Source organism: Orycteropus afer, unplaced genomic scaffold, assembly GCF_000298275.1.
Source record: "Orycteropus afer afer isolate SDZICR_OR568_19922 unplaced genomic scaffold, OryAfe1.0 scaffold00810, whole genome shotgun sequence".
Classification (NCBI taxonomy): Eukaryota; Metazoa; Chordata; class Mammalia; order Tubulidentata; family Orycteropodidae; genus Orycteropus; species Orycteropus afer.
In genome coordinates, this window is record NW_006922397.1 from 99,014 (window position 1) to 114,039 (window position 15,026).

A 15,026-nucleotide genomic window follows, 5' to 3' on the forward strand; every position below is an offset into this window, starting at 1 on the left:
CATATGTTTGGATTTTCACTGATTCATGGGCAGTCGCCAATGGCCTGGCTATATGGTCAGGCAAATGGGCGATGGACAATTGGACTATTAAGGGAACCCCTGTGTGGGGCAAGGACCTATGGAAAGCACTCTGGGAGTTCAGAGGGTGCATTAGAGCAAGCCATGTCGATGCTCATCAGAAGAAACCCCTTCCTGGATCAGAAGGTGATTGGAACCAACAAGTGGATATGTTGGTACGCTCCCTTGAGGTAGCCAAATGGGTTCATGAGATGAGTGGACATGGGGGTGCTGCAGCAATGCAGAGATGGGCTGAATCAAGGCACATCCCTTTTGCACCTTCTGAGGCACAAAATGCCAATGAGGACTGCTCTGTCTGTCAGCAGGAAAGACAGAGGTTACAGATGGCTATGGGGCAGATTCCCCGGAAGGAAGGCCCTGCAGACAGTTGGCAAGTCGATTATATAGGACCAATGACACCAATGGCTCCAGGTAGCTATAAATGGGTCCTCACAAGAATAGATACTTACTCTGGACTGGGCTTTGCTTATCCTGTGACAGATGCAAATGCTAAAAACACCATTAAAGGATTGGAACAAAAGATACTGTACCAATTTGGGCCACCAAGTTATATTTCCTCAGACTAAGGAACACACTTTACATCCCGTAGGGTGCAGCAATGGGCCCAAAAACATCATATTAAGTGGACATACCATGTTGCATACCATCCTCAAAGTAATGGTTTTATAGAGAACTGGAATGGGCAATTGAAACATTTGTTGTCTAAAACTGAGGGAGGTAAAGGCCTAAAGGGCTGGCTCACACACCTTCATGAATGTGTGTTCACACTCAACATGAGGGGGGTGAAGGGAGGATCACCACTCAACAGATTCCTATGCTTTTCTGGGGGGATCTGGTGAAGAAAGGGTGGGGGAGAATGCTTGTGCCACTGTACAGTTTTTCCCCACCTCACCTAATGTTGCTTTCTTCCTGCCAGAAGCTGTGGTCCCTGGACCTGGGATGCAGCTGCGGGTGCCAGAGGCTGGGGTGATCCCTAAGCAAGAAACTGTGTCTATATCTCTGAATCTGTATGCCAGAATTCCCAAGGGCCTTATGGGATGGATTGTACCTTCTCCCCATCTGGCCAAGCTAGGGCTGACAGTGAATACTACCATCCTGCCCAGTGGTCGAGATAGTCCACTGGTTTTGTATCTGTGTAACCATACCCGCATGAATGGGAACGGACTGAGGGGGAAGCACTTGCTAGACTGATCTTGCTACCAGCAATATGGATAGGCACAACAGCTGAATTTGATGTCCCCTCCCAAGGTGGGAAAGTTTGGGTAAAAATAAATTACGAATGGAAGGAAGGAGAAATAATAGCTGAAGGTAAAGGAATGAATAAATGGGTTATGCAGTGGGGGAAATCCAACATTGTGCTGATACCTAAAGATAGACTCAGAACAAGGGAATAATATCATCTCAGTTAAATATTATCAGATACTATAAAAAGAGGGAAGGAATACACAGAGTCACTCTACCAAAAAGAACTGGTCTAGTTTCATGCATTTCAGAGGTGGCATATGTTCAAGAACCACTGGTATTAAAGGAAGAAGTCAAAGCTTCACTGAAACAATTGGTGAAGAACAAGGTGCCAAAAATTGACAGAATACCTATTGAGATGCTATAACAAACAAGTGCCCCACTGGAGGCACTCACTCAGTTATGCCAAGAGATTTGGAAGACAGCTACTAGGGCAACTGACTGGAAGACATCCATATTTGTGCCTATCCCAGAGAAAGGTGATCCCACAGAATGTGGAAATTATTGAACAATATCATTAATATCGCAGTAAGTTAAAATCTTACTGAAGATAATTCAAAAATGGTTGCAGCAGTATATTGAAAGAGAATTTCCAGAAATACAAGTTGGATTCAGAAGAGGATGAGGAATGATATTATTACTGATGTCAGATGGATCTTGGATCAAAGCAAAGAATATCAGAAAGATGTTTACTTGTGTTTTATTGATTATGCAAAATAATTTGATAGTGTGGATCATAACAAATTGTGGATAACATTGAGAAGAATGGGGATTCAAGAACACTTAATCATACTCATGAGGAACCTGATCATAGCCCAGGAGGCTATCATTCAAACAGAAAAAGGGAACACTGTATGGTTTAAAATCAAGAAGGGAGTGTGTCAGTGTTGTACCCTTTCCCCCATACTTATTCAATCTATATCCTGAACAAATAATCCAAGAAACTGGACTTCATGAAGAAGATGTGGCATCAGGATTGGAGGAAGAATCATTAACAACCTGTGATATGCTGATGACACAACTCTGCTTGCTGAAAGTGAAGATTACTTGAAGTACTTATTGATGAAGATTGAAGAATACAGTCTGCAATATGGATTACATCTCAATATAAAGAAAACAAAAATCCTCACAACTGATCCTATAAGCAATATTACAATAAATGGAGAAAAGATTGAAATTGTCAAAGACTTCACATTACTTGGTTCTACAATCGACGCCAATTGAAGCAGCAGTCAGGACATTAGACGACGTATAGCACTGGGCAAATTGGCTGCAAAGGAACTCTTTCAAGTGCTGAAGAGCAAAGATGTCTCACTGAGAACTAAGGTGTGCCTGACACTAGTCATGGTATTTTCAATCGCCTCATATGCAAATGAGATCAGGACAATGAATAAGGTAGACTGAAGAAGAATTCATGCTTTTGAGCTGTGGTGTTGGTGAAGAATGCTGATTACCTTAGACTGCTCAAAGAACTAACAGGTCTGTCCTGGAGGAAGTGCAGCCAGAATGCTGCTTGGAGGTGAGAGTGGCCAGACTTCGACTCATGTACTTTGGTCATGTTGTCAGAAGGGACCATTCCCTGGAGAAGGATGCCATTTTTGATAAGTTGGAGGATCAACAAAGGAGAGGAAGGCCCTCAACAAGATGGATTGCTGCGGTGGCAGTGTCAATGGGCTCAAGTATAGCAAGAACCATGGAGCTAGCTCAGGACCAGGTGGTGTTTCATTCTGTTGTGCATAGGGCAAGTATGAGTCAGAGACATATTGATGACACCTAACAACAGCAACAACAAATATTTGTGCTTGTCCTCTTTTATTTTGATATGAAGATTTATTATTTTCTTTGAGATTACCCTGTGATTTCTAATTTTCTTCCCAAGTTTAAACTGTCGCTCTATCACACAATTTTCTTGACTTCCTCTCCATTAAGAAGTTCTATAACTGTACAATTTATAGCCTCTGTTTGTTTTGTAGTTGTCCTCTTTTACCAACTGCTGTCTCTGGTTCCCTGTTTACAGTCTTGTTATTTTACTTTGGTTACTTCTATAACTAGGTTGGTTTCTGGGTTATGTCATCATGTGTGTTAATTATTGGTTGCTGTTTGCTGCTGTTGGTTCTCTATCAGAAGGTCTCCCTTAAGCATCTCTTGTAAAGTTGGTCTGGTCTGAAAAAAAAACATCCTTTAATTTCTGCTTATATGGATGTGATAGTTAATTTTGTGTGTCAATTTAGCTAGGCCTGGTCAAGTGGCTGGCCAGCTGGATGTGATTACTCCCCATGATGGGATTGATAAATAATCCCATGGTTGAAACTATTGGAGCAGCTGAGCAGCAGCCTTAAGGATGTGGCCTGGTTCCAATATATAAGAAGTAGCCTTAGAAATGATCTCTAGCTTTTTGGTATGCATGAATCTTGCATGTAGCCAAGTCGTTGTTCAGCAGCTTCCCATGCCCTGTCAGTCTTGGAATTTTTTCTGGACTTGAATTAGTGGCCTGCCATGTTGTTTGGTGATATCAGAACTGTGCTTTTTCCCTTGTTAACCTTGAGTTTGTCAGCCTCAGCAGCCAGCAGCTTCCTGGGTGACGAAAAGCCTCTAGCTTCAGTGGGCCAGGAGCAAGAGGCAGAGCTGAGGCCCAACGTCAAGGGGCTTTCACCCAACCCGTAGAGCCCAATACTTTGAACTTGGACTTCTAGCCTCTAAAAATGTTAGAGAATAAATTCCAGTTTGTTAAAGCAGTTTTACCTGTGGTATCTTCTGTTAGAGCACCACTAGGTAACCAAAATAGAATACGGTACTGGGAGAGTGAGGTGCTGCTCTGACAAACACCTAAAATTTGGAAAAAAGAGTGGAGTGTGTCTTTGACTTGAGACCCTGGCAGAGATACGCTGGTATGCAGCATGAGAGACAGCAACAGCAGAGCCAAGAGATCACATCACAGACAGCAATAGCAGAGCTGAGAGACCAGCATGAGAGAGGGCAGAGTTGAGAGACTGGCATGAGATGGTGACAGTTTACCAGCCCAAGGAGGAGAAAGCTGGATGCCATTGGGTAGGTGGCTTCCAGGAGAAATGGGTTGACTTCAGGCATTAATTGGTAAAAGAGACCCGCATAAGATGAAGCAGCAGGTTAGCCAGCACACGAAGCAAGAAAGTTAAGTGCCCTCTGGGCAGAAAGATTCCTGGTGGAGTTTTCCTGAAAGTTTTATTTTGTTGGAGTGGGTTGCCCTTGGGCATTAATTGGCAGAAGTGGAGAGAGCAAGGAAACTGGAAGCAGAGCTGCCTCAGCCGCAAAGGTAGGACCATGGCCTTTGGGGGTGGAACCACCACAGTTTCCTAGGTTTCAGAGAGTCAGACTTCACCAACTTGGTTCTGGAGTGTGGGGCTGCTCATTCAGGTGGGCCAGTGGGATGGAGCCATAGCCGCTGCCCAAGAGTGAGGGGGCAGGGCTGCCATGCCCAAAAGGTAGAGGACAGTGGCCACCAGGCCAAGAGGATGAGGTCACCACTAAGAGGAACTAGGGGACTAGAGCCACCCAGTGAAGGAGATCTGTACAGTTGCCACCTATTGAAGGTCTATACAGGTGCCAAGTTGACAAGGGTTGGAATTGTGGTAGTTAAGTTTATGTGTCAACTTCGCTAGGCCTAGTTGAATGGCTGGGAAGCTGGATGTAGTTATTCCCCATGGTGAGACTGGTAATTAACTCCATGGTGGAATCTATTGGAGCAGCTGAGTAGCAACTTTAGAGATGTGGTCTGCTTCTTGTTTATAAGAAGCAGCTTTGGGAATGGTCTCTAGCTTTTTTGGCATGCTTGAATCCTGCATATAGCCAAGTCTTTGTTCAGCAGCCTGCCATGCCCTGTCAATACTGCAACTTTTCTGGACTTGAATTAGTGGCCTGCTGTGTTTTTTGGTGATATCGAGATTAAGCCTTTCTACTTGTCGACCTTGGGTTTGTTAGCCTCAGTGGCCAGCAGCTGCCAGAGTGAAGAAAAGCCTCTAGCTTCAGTGGACCAGGACAAGAGGCAGAGCTGAACCCCAGGATTAAGAGGTTTCACCCAGCCCCTAGAGCCCAATATTTTTAACATGAACTTCTAGCCTCAAAAATGTAGGAGAATAAACTCCTGTTTGTTAAAGCAATTCCACCTGCAGTATCTTCTGTTAGAGAAGCAGTAGGTAACCAACACACTAGATATCTCTTAATTTCATCCTCATATTCAAGGGAAAGTTTCACTGGGTATATAATTCTTGGTAGTAATTTTTATTTTTTCTTTCAGGATTTTATATATATCTTCCAATTGCCTTCTTACCTGCCTTGATTCTGTAGAGAAATAAGAGCTCAGTCTTACTGGTTGCCCTTTAAAAGTTACTTTTGATTTTTCCTGTACTACTCTCAGATTCTTTGTCTTTGGTTTTGGTAAGTTTGATGAAGACAAGTGTTGGTGATTTTCTTTTGGGGTCTATCCAGTTAGGGGTTCATTGAAATCCTGAATGGACATATTCTCATCTTTCATAATATTAGGGAAATTCTCTTTCAACAAATCTTGGATAAATCTGTGGTTGTATGTCTCTTCTTGCTCTGGAATTCAGATTATACTTAGTTTATTCCTCTTAATGGTATCCCACATGAACCTTAGGCTTTCTACATTGTGTTTGATCTTTTTTATGATCAATCTCTCAACAAAGTTGTATGGAGGTATTTGTCTTCAATTTCATTAATTCCATCCTCCATTGATTCAGTTCTACTCCTTTGCCCATTCAATGTATTATCTACTTGTGAAATATTAGTATTCATCTTCTGGATTCCTATTTGTTGTTTTTGTATCATTTCTTATTTTTTGTTTATTTTGTAGATTTGTTCTTGCATTATTTCCCTAAATTGTTCTAGTTTTTGATCTGTGTTTTCCTCAATTTTGTCTGTGTTTTCCTTGATCTGGTCAGTATTTTCATTAATCTCTCTCTCAATCTGTTGAATGTATCCTAATTTAGGTATTTTGGATTCCTTCTCAGAGAGTTTCAATGCTGCTTCTTTCTCAGGGATGTTTTCTGGGTTTGTATCCTGATCCCTTGTTTCTACTACATTATCTTGCTTATTTTTATGTGGACTTTGATTGTCTGTTGTCTCCAAGACATTGTGGTATTGTTGCTTTTATGTTTAATTTTTGTTTTTATGTTAATGTGACTTGCCCCAAATTTATTTTTTCTTCCTTTATTTTGTTTTGATATACCTATGTAAGCAGGGCACTACCCTCCTCTATTGACTAGTTGTTAGCACTTATGTACTTACCACCTGTTTTTTGGGGGGTTCTACAGAGAATGAGATTGTGTGTACAGATCTCTGTTAACTGTTCATAAGAAGCAGTTGAAAGTGAGTTGAGCTGGTATTGGCCACTACCCAGCATTTGTCAGTTGGTGCAATGCAAGTGGTGGCCCACACTCTTTGGGGGTACTTCAAGAGGTGGAGGTATGGTTGGGTTATGTTGCAACAGTTGCTGTCTTTCATTCAGTTACACCAATAAATAAATAAATATTAAATAATTTAAAAAAATAATAAAACACTCAAACTGCTTAACAGGAAAAGTCCCCCTCCCATGGCAAAAAAAGAGAAATCCAATAGATGAGAGGAAAAATGTTCAATATATACTAAAAAAGGATAAAAGAAAGATAAAGAGAAAAAATCCACAATATCTGGGGAAGGAGGAATGAGAGCAAGAATAAAAGAATATTAAAGAAAAATTGGGAAAAGTGAAAAAGGAAAACAGGGTGAGAAGAACCAAAAGAAAGAAAGAAAAAAGGGAACCAGGGCAAGGGAAGGGGAATAAAGAAAAAAAAAAAAAAAAAAAGCCATTGATGGGAAAGAGAAAAACTTGTGAAAAAAAAAAGAAGAAAGAAAGAAATGGGGAAGATAAAAAAGAATAATTTTAAAACAAGCAATCAAAAACAAAAGTGTGGGGAATGGGGCATGGCACCAGGCTCTGTCAGGCACAGACCAGGATGGACTGTATAAATGAAAGGACTCATTGTGATAGGATTTCACTGATAATTTCAAATAATTCATTATCAGTGTTGTCAATAAATAACTAATATAATTATAATGCATAATGTAAATCTAATACAGGGGTCACTTGTTAAACATAAATTATATTTATAAAAATATCTTTTTTATTAATATTTATTTCAGAAGTTATAATAACTCATCAAGGAAACATTTTCTCCATTCAAGATCTGTACCCTGCTGTTAAATTTTCTTACAATTTTATTGTAGATATAAATATACAATACATGAAGTACATGCAAATTGTTATTAGCAAAATAATTTGTAAATTATTGTATGTTTTATTCAAGGAATGAATGAACATGGTGTCATTAGCTGAGAAAGTTGAACATTGGCCCAATAATTCACTTGTCTTCATGCCTAGAGGAAATAACTTCAAACTATTTTATTCTCTTTCCTCTAGTTATCCCTGTATTTTCAAATGATATGTTCATTTTCTAAAGTGTTATGGCTATCTCCCAAACACTGGCTCATGCCTCTGGTTGTTCTGTATGTGGAGGCTCCCTTCCCACATGACCCTTCCACACTCCTTACCTATCCTCCATTCACCCAAAATAACTACATCCCACTTTGTGTCTTAGGAGAAAGGTTTGATAGCAGTGTTCCAGGTTCCAGAAAGTGTGTTCATATATAAACAATTAAGAATATAAATTTAGAAGAAAACGTCATCCCCTCAAGCTCAGGACAATTTATTTATGAGTCTGCACTTGATTTTCAATATATATGATTTGAGTATTAGATCTCAATGTTGTCATTGTTGTTGTTGTGTGCCATCGAGTTGGACCTGACTCATAGTGACCCCTCCTTGGGATGGCGAGGCAGTATCACTGTGGAAGTAGATTGCCCAACCTTCCTTCCAAGGAGTGGCTGGTGGGTTTGAACTGCCAGCCTTCTGGTTAGCAGTCAAGTGCCTTACGCACTATGCTACCAGAGCTCCTAGATGTCAATGTAATGATCTCTAATTTTATATGATACAATAAAATATCTATATCCTACTAGATTACTGTATATTAAAAAAAAAAACTGCATCTATTTCTTATATTTTGGTTATAAATATTTGCCTCTGAAAATTAGAATAGGAGGTCAGAAAATGAGTTTTCTTATTTGAGTATATAAGTTTAGTCTTTCAGTTAAGGGATATTAATTTCATGGATGATTCACAGTTTGAGTAAACTAAGGATTTAATGAAAAAAAAAGCTTGGTATACTTACTTTATTTACCAATCTATTTTTAGAAAATCACATGAATATCTGATGGAAAATTATAACCAAACATCAACTGATTTTACCTTACTGGGATTACTACCACCATCAAGAATCAGTATGGCATTGTTCATTATCATAATTCTCATTTTCCTGTCAGCTCTGATTGGCAACCTGTCCATGATCCTCCTCATCCTGCTGGATAAACATCTTCACACTCCCATGTATATCCTACTTAGTCAGCTCTCACTCATGGACCTAACTTATATTTCCACTATTGTCCCTAAGATGGCTTACAATTTTCTGCTTGGAAACAAGTCAATCTCTTTCATTGGATGTGGCATCCAGAGTTTCTTCTTTTTGACTTTGGCAGGTTCAGAAGGACTTCTCTTGGCATCTATGGCCTATGACCGTTATGTGGCCATTTGTTTTCCTCTTCATTATCATATTCATATGAACAAAAGAAAGTGTGTTCTGATGATTACAGCATCTTGGATAATGGGGTCTATCAACTCCTGTGCCCACACTGCCTATGCACTCCATGTACCATATTGCAGATCTAGGGCCATCAATCATTTCTTCTGTGACATCCCTGCCATGTTAATTCTGGTATGCACGGACACAAGGGTCTATGAATACACAGTGTTTGTTAGCACTACCTTCTTTCTTGTATTTCCTTTCATTAGCATTACTTGTTCTTATGCACGAGTTCTGTTTGCTGTATACTGCATGCCTGCATCAGAAGGGAGAAAGAAGGCCTATTCTACCTGCAGTACCCACCTCACAGTGGTAACTTTCTACTATGCCCCGTTTATTTACACTTATCTACGCCCAAGATCTTTCCGTTCTCCAACAGAAGACAAGGTTCTGGCTGTTTTCTACACTGTTCTAACCCCCATGCTCAATCCTATCATCTACAGCCTGAGGAACAAGGAGGTTATGGGGGCCCTAAGAAGGGTTACTCAGAGAATGTGCTCTGTGAAAGTGTAGACAAGGTTTCTTCATTAGTCTTCAAGATACAGGTGTCTTTTTATTCACCAATGAATTGTTGTTGTTGTTGTTGTTGTTATGTGCCATCAAGTCATCCCTGACTCATAGCAACCCCTCCCTGGGTTTCCAAGGCAGTATCACTACAGAGGTAGATTGTCCAGCCTTCCTTCCAAAACATGGCTGGTGGGTTCGAACCACCAGCCTTTTGGTTAGCAGTCAAGTGCCTAAGGCACTATGCTACCAGAGCTCCTTCACCAATGAATATTCATTATTAAGAATGTTATTCAAGACATAAAAGTAAGTTATGAAGGTTTATTAGGGGATTTTAAAAAGTTGAATTTTGACAAAATAATTATATGTTACTAAGTCAGAATTTTTTTTTTTTTACTAAGGTGATTTTTCTTTTTCCTACAATATAATATACATATATAGTCCATTAAATTTCAGAAATAGATTTTATTAATATGTAGAAATGAAAATTGAAACTACTTAACATGAGCTATTCATCATACAGTTCTAATGCACTTAATTTATCTCTCAATAAACTAAAATAAAACAAAGAAAAATAAATGTTTTAGTGGGTCTAATCTAAATAAAGGAGCTCTCGTAGCTTAGTGCCTAAGGCACTTGACTGCTAACCAGAAGCCTGACTGTTCAAACCCACCAACCACTCCTTGGAAGGAAGATGGGGCAATCTACTTCTGTAGTGATACTGCCTCACCAACCCAAGGAGGGGTCACTATGAGTCGGGTACTACTCAATGGCATATAACAACAACAGCAATCTAAATATTTTTTTTACCTTAATTTACTCTTTATAGATGGCACTGTTTCTATTTGTACCCAATTTCAGGGAAATAATGTTATATTTCCTATATGGAATAGATGATATGTTAACTATACATAACTATAGGTGGAGAGACAACTTTATAAGAGGATTAATGGAATTTATACTTCCAAAGTGAGCCTCAGCAAAAACTCAAATTTTGTATCCTAATTAGCCACTGATACTCTTAAAGAGGACAATTTATGTAATGCATAGTCTTATTTTCCAATCATTACACATATTTTTTTTGTTTTTTGAGATATTGGGGGTGAGCACTAGGAGTGGCGAATCAACTTCTTTTTAAATTGATATACCTGCTTGGTATGTGCCTATAGAGGTTACAGCATTATTTCCAGTATATATATATATATATATATATATATATATATATATATATATACACACACACACACACACACACACACATGTATATATACATGTATATGTGTGTGTATATACTCACATATAATTTATATATATAAGAAGAAATTATATTAACCCCGATGTCTATAGTAATTCCAAGAAAGATTTAGAGTTTTAGACCGTAATAACTAATTTAAAGATTGGTTTCTGTTGTACAAAAGGCCATTATGAGATGGAAGTGATGTTAGGGAAGCTATCTATCATCCACCTATCTGTCATCTGTCTGTCTATCTATCTATAGATCTATCGATCTACCTATCTAGCTATCTAGCTATCTATCTATGTATGTCTATCTGCATCTATCATCATCTATCTAATGTCTATCTGATATCTATATTTTTGCAGATTATATATCAGAACTTTTGTTAAAACATCAAACTGCTCAGAGACAAAAAAAATCAAATGTCCTATAGATTTTTTGCTAACCAAACAAGGCTTTCAGTTATCTCTTCCATGGCATTTTATGAGTGAGATATAGGTTTATAAAAGAAGTCAGTTTTACACACAGTCCTTGGGGAAATAAGCATAGGAGATCAAAACAGTATATACATCTGTGTCTTCTCTCTGATTAGTTTGCATAGAATTCTTAGGGCATATTGAGACAAAGATTAAAATTAGAATCAAAGAGAGACCATTTTCATGAGGGACTTTCTGAAACTATCTCTAGAGAAAATAATTTCAAATTATTTTACTTTCTTTCTTCTATATTTACCTCTGTATTTTCAAACTATATGTGGATCTTCTAAAGCTTGACTCCTATGTCACAATTATTGTCTCAGGCCTCGGGTCTTTGTGTATGAAGAAGCACTCTTATGACATCATCTGCCCATACTTCTCTTTCCTCCATTCTCCCCATATAGTTAGATCTCACTTTGTGTCTTGGAAGGAAGGGTTGATTGCATTGTTCCAGCTTCTAGAATGCATTTTTTTATATTTCAAAATTCAACATTATTGGAACATGCCAATATTTTAATTGTCATTTCTGTATATATTTATTTCATTACTATTGCTTCTCTCAAGCAACTTTCAGAATCTTCTCTTTATAGGTAATACTGAGTGTCTGCAAGAAAGTATTTTCCAGGAGATATTTAGAATTTTCAGGAAAATAATTTGCAATGAATATTTTTCATATCTTTTTCTATGTATTTTGCATGCTGTTTTTGAATTGTGGCTCATGTATTTAAATTATGAGAAAATCTTTTCCTTGGATAATATTAACTCCATAATTATTTTCTTATATACATTTCTAGGAATGTCCATAAGCATATGTAGGTTTCTCTTATACTAAATATCTAATTGTCTTATTATTTTCTAAACATCAATCCTCTTATGTTATTGGTGTTTGTCTTCTTATTCTGTACAAGATTTTCTACTTAGTAACTTACAAAATTGTAATGGAATCATTTATATATATTATTATATTTTTAACCCTCAAGAAATGATTCTTGTTACCTGTCACTTCCTTTTACACACACATTATTTTGTATTATTTAATTTATAATTTATCATTCTTTTTGAAGATTTGATATAAAACATTAATTCTATACAGAATTTTTTAATCTATTCCTGTATGTCATATCAAGCATTTTTAACTCACTGTACATAATTCTGTGTCTGTGCACATGTTGTGGATTTCCATCTTTCATTTTGGAAGCTTTCTCACTGATGTGGTGAATTATTCTTTAAAATAATACTTCAGACCTAAACACTACAACATATTTTTGTACGTAGTATGCAGAGATTATCAATGTGTGATTTTCATTCTTGACAATTCTCCCATCCACACCCACCTAGAAATATTTCAAGATACTATTGTTTGCTACATTTGAGTGAGAAATAAGTCCTTTATCAATATTCCTTCTTCCAAAGGCCCTGAAATATTTTATCTTTCATTGATTCATCTCCTGATCTGATTCATAATATGTCTCTCTATATATTTTCTGTTTATCTTTATAGCACATCTATTACTTAATCATAATAACTTAGGTTGTAAATACAAGAAAACACTTAGGAAACAAGTAATGAATAAAAAAAGTTGCCACTGTGCAACATAATATGTTAACTAAGCATCAGGGAAGCACAGTGACAGAATGCATTTACTCTTTGTGGATAGCTTGAGCATAATCATTGCAGTTCCAATGACCATGGTATAAAGATGGCTTAATAGAGAGTCTCCTTCAATGGGGAATTTGGTAAGTGGGTGAGAGGACAGGAGAATATTTATTTACAATGGAAGAATTAAATATAAAAATAAAAATAATTAATGATATTTTGTTTAAATGGTGCTTGGCTAAGAGAATTTATTGTAGATTTCTAAACTGAAGATCCAAATAATGGTATCTGATTTCAAGGAATTTTCATTTGGTATTACTGGGCAAAGTGAACTCAAAATAAATAAATAAATATATAGTGAAATACAGCTCCTCAACATGAGCTGATAAAGTACTGCAGCAAATGTGAGAACATAAATATAGTAGAGATACACAGTACTCTAAAGATCATAAAAACTTGCATATGAGTCTATATTCAATTTTGAGTATTTGACTTGAGTATAAGATTTGACAGGAGCTGTGGTGGCATAGTGCCTAAGTCATTTGATTGCTAACCAGAAGGCTGGTGCTTCGAATCCGCCAGCCACTCCTTGGAAGGAAAGTTGGGCAATTTACTTCTGCAGTGATACTGTCTCAGAAACCCAAGGAGGGATTGCTATGTGTTGGATCTGACTCAATGGCAAACATAACAACAACAAACATAAGATTTGACATTGATGATCTCTAATTTTATGTGGGAAAATAAAGCATCCATATACTACAAAATTATTATATAAATATGTATTTTTTAAATTTTTGTATGTCTTATGACCTATTTTGGTCACAAATATTTTCCTTCTCAAATTTGAACTGAAGGTAAGAAATTGGGTATCTTTTCAAAGTTGCTTAGTTTAGTGTTTTATTTAAGAGAAATAAATATCATGAATAGTTCACAGTATGAATAAGCCACAAAATTAAAAACCTTGATTTACATACTTATCTATTCTATTTTTAGAAAACAAAATAAGAATGTCTGATGGAAAATTATAACCAAACATAAACTGAGTCCACCTTGTTAAGGTTGTTACAACCCTCAAGAGTTGATTTGTTCCTGTTTATTATCATCTTTCTCGTTTTTCTTTTGGCTCTTATTGGCAACATGTCCATAATCCTCATCATGCTAATGGACAAAAATACCCATAAGTCCAAGTATTTCCTACTCTCCTTCTCAGACCAGAATTCTATCACTACCTTTTTCTACCAGATGGCTTCGACTGCCCTGTTTGGAAACAAGTCAATGTCCTTCATTGGATCGGGAAGCCAGATTTTCTTCTTTTTGACTTTGGCAGGTGCAGAAGCACCTTTATGTGATCATCTGCTTTCCTCCTCATTACCGTATTCACATGAGAAAAAAATGAGTGTTCCCTGATGATTACAGAACCTTGGAAAATGGGGTCTATCAACTTCTGTGGCCACAGTGCATATGCAATCTATATCTCCTATTGCTGATCTAGGGTCATTAATCATTTCTTCTGTGATTTCCCTGCCATGTTAAGTCTGTCTTGCATCGACATCTGGAACTATGAGTAAACATGTTTGTGAGTGTCGCCTTGCTCCCTTTCATTGGCATTTATCATTCCTGTGGCCCAGTTCTCTTTGCTGTATACCACATGCCTGCATCAGAGGAAGAAAAATGGCCTATTCCACCAGCAACATCCACCTCAATGTGGTGACATTCTACTATGCACCTTTTGCTTACACTTATCTATGCCCAAGATCTTTTGACAAGGTTCTGGACATTTTCTACACCGTCCTAATCCTCCTTCTCAAACCCATCATCTACATACAGCCTGAGGAGCAAGTAGGTTACGGGAGGCCCTAAGAAGAGTTGTTAAGAGAATGTGCTCTGTGAAAATATAGACAGGGTTTCTTCATCAGTCCGCAAGCTGCAGATTTCTTCTCACTTACCAGTGAATAATTATTAAGATAAAATTGTTATTCAAAGCATGAAGACAGGATGTGAAGTTATATTAGATTTTAAAATTTTGAAGCTTGACAAAATAATTATATCTTACTAAGTCTGAATTTTTGTTTATTTACTAAGGTGATTTTTTTTTAAATATAAATATTAAAGACATGTATATACTTACCATTAAATTGCATAAATAATTATTTTTAACATGTA

General features: G+C 37.4%; 1 protein-coding gene and 1 pseudogene across 1 annotated transcript; both read left to right on the forward strand.

The window, feature by feature from the left end:
- Positions 1-8,624: 8,624 nt before the first annotated feature.
- LOC103211873 (olfactory receptor 2L8-like) lies at positions 8,625-9,563 on the forward strand. The gene has a single exon (XM_007957850.1). The coding sequence runs from the start codon at positions 8,625-8,627 to the stop codon at positions 9,561-9,563; it is 939 nt and encodes a 312-aa protein (XP_007956041.1).
- Positions 9,564-13,877: 4,314 nt separating this feature from the next.
- LOC103211874 lies at positions 13,878-14,761 on the forward strand (annotated as a pseudogene).
- The last annotated feature ends 265 nt before the right edge of the window (positions 14,762-15,026 follow it).

What these genes read in the sequence shown, in the direction of transcription:
- LOC103211873 (XM_007957850.1), top strand. Translation starts at nt 8,625, where the DNA reads ATGGAAAATTATAACCAAACATCAACTGATTTTACCTTACTGGGATTA.